General features: G+C 28.0%; 1 protein-coding gene across 1 annotated transcript; it reads right to left on the bottom strand.

Annotated features, from left to right (window-relative positions):
* Positions 1–65: 65 nt before the first annotated feature.
* Positions 66–1,786, bottom strand: LOC136973678 (uncharacterized). The gene is made up of 2 exons (XM_067268421.1): positions 1,722–1,786; positions 66–288 (listed from the first exon to the last, which is right to left on the bottom strand). Exons 1-2 carry the CDS (start codon positions 1,784–1,786, stop codon positions 66–68), a joined length of 288 nt encoding a protein of 95 aa, XP_067124522.1.
* Positions 1,787–8,826: the final 7,040 nt, after the last annotated feature.

The raw sequence follows: 8,826 nt of genomic DNA, 5'->3' as shown, positions 1-8,826 counted from the left end.
TTTGGTTAAGTCCTGAGATTTAATTATTAAGTTTTAATTATTTTAAAAATGATGTTTTGTTTTTTTCAGTCCCATCCTCCACCACCTCCAGACATGCCCATTCCTTTACCACAACCTCCACACATTGCTCCACCTCCTCCTCCGTAACTCATTCCACTCATACCACCCATACCAAATCCTCCCATTCCACCAAAATCTGAATCCCATCCTCCCATTCCTCCTCCTCCTCCAAAACCTTTCAACATCCCGAATCCTCCTCCTCCTCCGCCTCCCATCATTTTAGATAGTCTGGAAAAAAAAGAAAAATAAATAAAAATATAAAATATGATTTAACTTTCTAAAAATAAATCTTCCTAGTAGACAGACAATAGAGATAATTTTCGGAAGTGGCCCATGGCTCGGAAACAAAAAGTTGATGGACTAATTGGATAATTTAACTTAAAAATATATAGAGAGAAACAAGAGTTATTGTGCCAATAAACAGGACTACAAAGAGTACAAATTGGTTAAAATCATCATTTTTCATTCTGCAACGGAGCGTAAAAACTAAAATAGAAGCACTTTTTTTTTTTCCTTGATGCAATTCTATTTTTGGATCATTCGCTAATAATAATTATATAATAAGTTTCCTGTGATGCTTTTAAACGTTATCAACAAAATTTAAGAGATAAATATGAGTAGCTTAAATTAGAAAGGGGGAAAGTTGTTGTATAATAATCGAAATAATTGCGAATAATTGGACTAAAATGATGGAGAAAATGTGAAACAATGAGTTTTAAATGAAGATAAATGCTGTAATAAAAGAAATGATAATTACATAATATCGAAACAATGTCAAGAATGTTATTTCATTGTTATTTTAAGAAGGATGTCGCATATAAGTTTGTTTTTTTGTAGACAAAATAAAAACACATACGCATGCATACACGTATAAAATACGTTAAAAATATATATTTCATAAAGAAATATTTGTTTTAATGTTTGGTAAAGGACGTATTTGTCTCCTCTTCTCTCTGCCGAACTCATCTTGTATAAGAAATTTGTTAAAAAATCTCGGTTAATGTAACCCTTGGTGCCAAGATGGCGGCTCGTTTCTGATTCCAGCAAGGAAACAGTGGGACGCACGTTCTAACCTAACCTAACCTATTCTAATAATTTGGTTGCTAATAATTATGGTAATTTATTAGAATAGGTTAGGTTAGGTTAGAACGTGCGTCCCACTGTTTCCTTGCTGGAAACAGAGACGAGCCGCCATCTTGGCACCAAGGGTTACATTAACCAAAATCTCTTTATATTGTTTTACCAAAATTATTTTATTCATTTTTATTTGATTAATATAAAACCAAGGGAAAATAAAATTCATAACGTAAAACAATCTATTTAGCAGCAAAAATTGAAAAATATTTTTAATTGTATATTTGCATCATAAATTCTGATATTATGTATTGTATAACAAGTAAAGAAACTTACATAATTCGAATTTAATTAATGTTAAGACCAAATAACAAAATTTCAATTTAAATACATAATTTTAAGATTAAATTAATTGATAGTGTTTTTTTATATATTTAATTTAAGGTTTAAAAGGAAAAAAACGTGTGTTGTTGCGATATGATCTAAAAGATAAAATGCTTAAATAATCACAGTCAAACTTTCTGAATGATAACGTAGAGAAACTAAATAAAAGATTTTAAAATAATAATAATAATAAAATTACTCACCCTCCCATAGCAAAAGGAATAGGCAAAACAATAATTTTCTTCGATCCACTCAATGCCTTTATCATTAATAATTTTTTAAATAATTTTTTTAATTTTATTTTCATTCCTGCCTCCGTTGTTAGGAGAAGATAACTGAACAGCAACAACAGAAATATTTTCTTCATAATTTAAATATATATATATATATATATATATATATATACGGTTTTTATCTATAATAAAAATTGAAAATTGTAAAAAATATTTTAGGTTATTTTAAAAATAAATATAAAAAAGAAATTTTATTCTTGAATGAATATCAAAACTTAATTTATTTGGTCCATTTGTTTTTGCCTCAACTTTTAAAATCTAAATATTTCCTTTAAAAATTTATTATATATTTTTTTATGTAAAATTAATAAAATATTAGAGTATTTTTATTGAAATTTAATTTTTTTAGGGACGTTTTTAATTTATATAAAATTAATATAAAAAAATAATAATTTAAAATTTAGATTATTCTTTTTATATGCTTAAATAATTATGTTTATTTGAATTCCTTTATTTAAATCATTTCAATTGTATTTATTTTAAAAAAGAATTAATTTATAAGCAATTATTATTATTATTATTTTTATTATTCGAAATTAAATTTAATCTCTTTAATACAAAATTTCATTATCAAAATTTTTTATTTTATTTTAAAGATGAATTATTTCTAGATAGGCCTATATAATACAAGTACATATAAATAAATGAAATTTTCGTTGTGTAAATGCATACATAAAAATCAATCATTTATATTAAAAATTTATTTTTCTAATTAGTTTTATTGGTTGATTTCATACGTTTAAAAATTAAATTAGTTAAATATTATTTGGAAATAAGATACAGTTAAACCTCTGAACAACGGACACTGACAGAAACAAAAAAAAACAAATGGTCATTGTTCGGAGGTGGCCCCGTTGTTTGGAGGTTATTTTGTATGCATTTTTGTTCAAAAAGAAAAAAAAAATGGCCGCTGTTTAGAGGTGGCCGTTCTTGGAGGTTCGACTATGTATACGTATTGCTTTATATTTTGTTCTTCAGAAAGGGTTTTAAAAATTTAATGCGTGATACTTATTAAATTATTTTTTTAAACGTTTAAAATTTCTTTTTTAGGATTTCATTCTAAGATAATTGGGGAATAAATTAAAGGCTTTAACTAGAACTGAATAAAAGAGAACCGAAAGAAAGTATTAATGTTTTTTTTCCGTTATGTTTCCGTTACGTTCGTTAGAAGAGCGGGAAAAAAAAGATGTTCACCTCATTTATAACTTAAAAAAGGCTCCCGGGCATTATTATAATATGAATAACCGTATTAATATCTGCAGTGAATTTTAATGAATATCGAAAGCAAACTTCTACTGTCAACCTATCATAAGAGCTATAAAATTTGTATTAAGAAAAAAAAAATCATAATTCTAATTGCTAAATATTTCATTTAAAAACAAGTAAACTAAAGAACTGTGTATTAATTTATGTTAAAAATAAAAGCATTCGATTAAAAATTATGCATAGAAATTGCATTACAGTTATACATTATGTTTAAAACGATATAGAAAAAAATTTAAATATTAAGTTTAACCTTCAAGAAAAAAAAATACCTTACCTTTTTTTTAACGATTTCTATGTGAACTGGCCATTAACATTCATCCTTATATATCCCCATCTAGTCACTTTTCATTGGAATTCACTGATTTGACGTCACAAATATCGACCAATGAAAACACACAATCTAGTCGCATACCTAGACTTTTGGATGTAAGAAGGAAGCATCTATTCTGCTTGTCCAACCTCCTTTTACTTCCAGTGATAAGGTTAATGCCTCCAAACAGTTGAAAGTATTTATATGGGTCAGTAGGGTCCGGAAATGGTAACCTTCTGTGCCCTTGTCCTTGTATCTGTGGGCATTGGCTTTTGGCCCCTAAAATTGAGTCGGGCTATCGAAAGTACAAAATTGTGTAGAAGAGATCAAAATTGATAATCTTAACCAAGTTTCTTTATCGTGCCAATGATGTGTTTATCATCCTAACTGAATGTTTTTTTTTATTTAGTGTGGATAGTAAACGACACTTCACTATAGAAATTTATTACAATTTTTTTATCTTCAAAGACTTGTTAGATTTCTGAATATGCACAAAAAATACGCTTTAAATAAATTAGAAATTGTCAAACTGAAAAAGTGTCGAGTATGGCTGCATCGATACGAGTATCAATTTTAATTGTATAATTTTGCATCAAGTCACATGCATTTTCGGTGTATTAAAAAATTCATTTTGTATGACGTTGTATAAGTATTTTTAAACCCGTATTCTGACATTTAGAAAACGGGCAAGTAAGTATGAAAATAGAATAAAAAAATATTTTAAATCCGAAATTAATATTTCATAGAAATTTATTTTATACTACTTCCCTTTTTTTTGTATAAGCTAGCGTATAAAATCTTTTTCCCACTAAATTTATTTTAAAAATATAGCCACTTTTTATGTGGATTTTCTACATAGGCCTCTGGTATTAGATGTGGGTCGTGAAACATTTGAAATTTAGGTGGGTTGCGTTGGAAGACGATTGATAGACACAGCTATAATTTAAAATGATTTAGTTCTTTCTTATTAGGCTATAACAGTATTATTTTCCTATTGAATTTTAAGTTTAATGTAATGACACTATTTGGATCATAATACAGAAAATTTGAATTGTTATCCAAATGATGTCATTAAGTTACATTAAATGTTAAATGTAATTAGTGTCAATTGATGGAAACTTAGTGCAAGTTTGATATAATAACACAACTTGATTTATATATGTGGAAATACAAATTTAATTTTTTTTATATGTAGTATTTAACCTTAACTGAAAAAGTATTTGCTGTGTCCTATCTATTTTGTTGAAATTTATATTTTTGTATTAGAAAAATTATCTGAATAAATGAATAAACTCAATCCTCTCCCTGCTTTATAACAGTAGCGCTAACTCATACGTTAAATTACTGTCACTGTAATGGAGTGAATTCAGAAAATTTTACGATCCTGTGAAATATCGACAAGATACCATATCAATAATCAAAATAGAAATGTATAAGAATGCGTGTAGAAACTATAAATGAAAAAAAAAGAAGCGCACCAATTGTTAGTAACCCATTAAAGCAATGAAGTGGCCAAAACTGCATTTTAGAGAAATTAGATCGATCATTTGAACTCTAGAATAAAACAATCATGACCTCAGTATTACTTCTCAAAAGTCATTCCATTTTACTTTGTTCTTAACGATGGACAGCAAATGGATCAACTTTATGATCCCAACGAGCATCTGTCACGATTCCTATCCATTGTCCTCTCATTTTGCGACCTTTACGCGTTTAAGTTCACTGAACGAGCTGATACGGTGCACATGTGAAAATTACTTTTAGAAACATTCCACTGGTGAAAATTTTATTTTTTTTGGCTCAAAGCGGGCTTTAAATTCTGGTAAAAGTTAAAAATCTCAATTGCAAAAAACAAAATGATAGAGGAGAGATGCACCCGGAGGGAGAGACGTGATGAAAATACATTTTTCTTTTAAGCAGTTTTGTCTATTAAACGTTACTATAAACGATGTTAAATTAACTGTAACCTATATAAAATTAGATTTATGTTACATAGTTATATTACGATAGATATAAGTAAACGTTGCTGACCTTCTTCCCCTTATGCTAAAGTTTGTAACGTGTCGCCTACTCATTATACTTTGAATGTTAATTAAACAATCAGAAATTACGAAAGAAGAATAAGATTCAAAGAGGTCAGGTACATTCTTTTCCGGAATTGAATGTTTACTGACTTCGAGCATCGCATTATTATTTTACCATACAAAGTTACTAAGAATAACCTATTGACATTCAAACCTATTTTTGTTTGGTAAATTTTTTTGTTGGTTCCATGTTTATGATATCGTTTTATTCCGTAGTAAAATATATATAAATATAGGTATGCATATATGCACGTATATAAAATTCAATAGAAAATCCAGGTCATCAACTATATTTAAAATTGTTTAATTATGTTTTACTGCTTGTTCGGAATTTTATGGATACAACAGAGACGATCCAAGTTCGTCGCTTTCAAGTTCGAATCTATTTAAGGAGGTTTGTAAAGGTTACCTTTAAAGGTGATGTTGACTTATCCTATTTATCTTTCGGGATAAATAGATATTGTTTTTGTTACGAGTAATGACAGATTATTATTATTATTATTATTTCTTTTCTGGCAGTGGTTGAAGTTGAATTAAAAGTGAGAAAAATGCTACTCATTCTGAAGGAAAATGTGAGGGAAAAGATGAAGTGGGCCACTGGGTTATCAAGACGTCCCCCTTTTCACCTCTGATTATCACCTGGTCCTACTGCAGTCATTGAAAAATAAAACAAGAAAAGATCTCTAACATAGGCCTATACCCAGTTAGAACTGTTGACTGATACTATTGTTGAATTTTTTACGAATTCTACTTACCATTTTAAGTATTATATTTAATATACATCTGTAATTTTTCACGAAAAATGCCGTGCTATCTTTCTATATGTTATATGTGAAATCATCAAACTACAGCAAAACACTGTTTTATTAACATTTGTGTATTTAGAACTTAACAAGACTCGAATATTACCATAACTAAACCAGACACATCCTACTCTTCATCTACCTTCTTTGTTAATATGATTTATCATCATCAATCTTACATTGAAAATGAGCTTGTCAAGACGAATTAAATAAATTTCCAAGGAATTGTCATCATCTCCCCTACCAATAAATTATTCATTTATATATTTTTAGTCATCGAAATATTGCAAATTCCGAAAACGATAAAGGTATTTTAATGGACTTTTTCGCTCTCTAAAATATAACAATTAATATTATCGGCGACATTTTTAGAACAAGCAGATCCCTGGGCAATATAAAAATGAGGCCCTTCCATCCCTGGCTGCTCTTCCATGCTTAAAACATCTCCGAAAGTAGAACCTATATCCATAAGTTTTTGGTATACTTTTTTCTATACGTCAAAGTTATTCTAATGAATAACGACACGTTCTATTGGGCTATTTATAAAACGTAAGAAATTGAAAGAGACTAATTGATTTTATTCCAATTTCCAAAACCATTTCCAATTAATCTGTGATTCTTAAAATCATTTTTAAATAAAGTTTGCTTCCACAGAGCTTTATTTGCTCTCTTCCATTAAGCCATATTGATAACTTTAAATACAAATCAGTAATCTCTTAAATATAAGCATATTAATATTTATTTGGCCATAATTTTCATCGTGAAAATATCATAAAACACGAACGAATTATTCCAGAACGATGTTCAAAACAATAAAATCCATATAGAAGGTTTTACTACGACTTTAAGAACAGTTACTATGCCCTATATAATTACACATCATTAACATATCCACCGGGAAATTTGCTACTTATACTCGCACCTCACGAACCACTTTCACATTAAAAACGTGTAATTTACTTGGCTCATCCAGATTCTTATTGAAAACCCAGAGGCATTAAGGGACTTCAAAAAGTTCAATCCCCTAATTGCATTAACCTGGAATGTCATCCCGTAGTAAACCAACATAAAATGAATTTAATTAATGTACTGTACATCAGGAGAAGAAATAAGATTTCCGAGTTAATTTAATAAAATACTCGACGTTCTAACGCGGATTCGATATCAATTATGACGATCACACAATAACAAATATTTACAGTAGAGATCATTGTTATATATCGCAGTTGTAATTACAAAAACAGGATTTTCCTTATCGTGGCGAGTAATCGTAGTGGGGGTGAAGTTGTGTCACGTGAACTTTAAGTAGGGTTTCCTGGGTCATTCATCTATACCTATGCCGTACGACGATACTGATATTCTCTAAAATAGATAATTGAGAAGGAAATCTTGTTATTGATGGATGAAGGAAATCTTCCTTCATCTGTCAATATAATTGTAAATAGGCTACAAACTCCGCTTTTCCTATAATTAAGTGATAGGTTCGTGGCTAGTTTATTTATAGGACCTATATGACTTGTGACAATAGCCCATAACCTATTGAATTTTTACATCTTTTTTAAAAAATTCACTTTAGCTTCATTAATTCATTTATTGGATGTTATAATGCCTTCATGATGATAATGCTTACATAAAAATTGGTCTTTTGATTTCTGACCTGTTATTAACTTTAAATTTAGAAAATAGTTTAAAAATTTATTTCAAGCATAAACTTTACTTAAAATTTTATTTATTTAATAAATAGTAATAAATAAATTTTAAGGAAAACAAAAAAAAAAAAACAATACATCCCTATGATTCAGATCATTGCAAATGACCCCAATTTATTAAAATACCATTTTATCCCAGGATAAAGTTTCAACTTCCTTTTTAATATTTCCGTTTTAAATCCTGAAGACATATTTTCTTTTCCTGTTTGATAAAAGGAGACTTTTTATTTCCATCGTTTATGAGAACATGTGTTATTTGAAATTTCCTAATAAAATTAACATGGACAATATGATTAAATTAATACTTAGAAAGCTATTAAATAAATAATAAAATATAGAGTTTTATAAATAAAACTCTACATTTTATCAATATGAATTTTTATAATTTGGAACAGTACAACTATCTTGACCATAAAATATTTTTTAATGGAATGTCCAGAAGGAAATTTAAGTTTTCTTTCATGCTAATGCATGTTATTTGATTTTGTACACACAATATAATAATATCTTAGTGACTGTTGTAGTTATTGCTACTAATAATTTGATTTTTCTTGATGGTTCCATTAAATTTTATTATACTAAAAATTATTGAAAACAATCAAGAGTAATTTTCAGAATTTATTAATAGTATGTTGACTTTATAAATTTTAAAACTGAATTTAGTTTGTGCCAATATATTCATAATTAAACTTCTTTGAACAGAATATATTTATCATTTAAACTATGTAAATATTTATGGGTTGATGTAAAATGTATAAATGTATATTTATAGAAAATTAAATAAAAAATAGTAAACTTTACCATAGAAAGGAATGAATCCTGTTACAGCATGGATTAGGAAGA

Source organism: Centruroides vittatus, unplaced genomic scaffold, assembly GCF_030686945.1.
Source record: "Centruroides vittatus isolate TY-2023 unplaced genomic scaffold, ASM3068694v2 contig_1074, whole genome shotgun sequence".
NCBI classification, from domain to species: domain Eukaryota; kingdom Metazoa; phylum Arthropoda; class Arachnida; order Scorpiones; family Buthidae; genus Centruroides; species Centruroides vittatus.
This window is presented reverse-complemented; position numbering and strand designations above follow the sequence as displayed.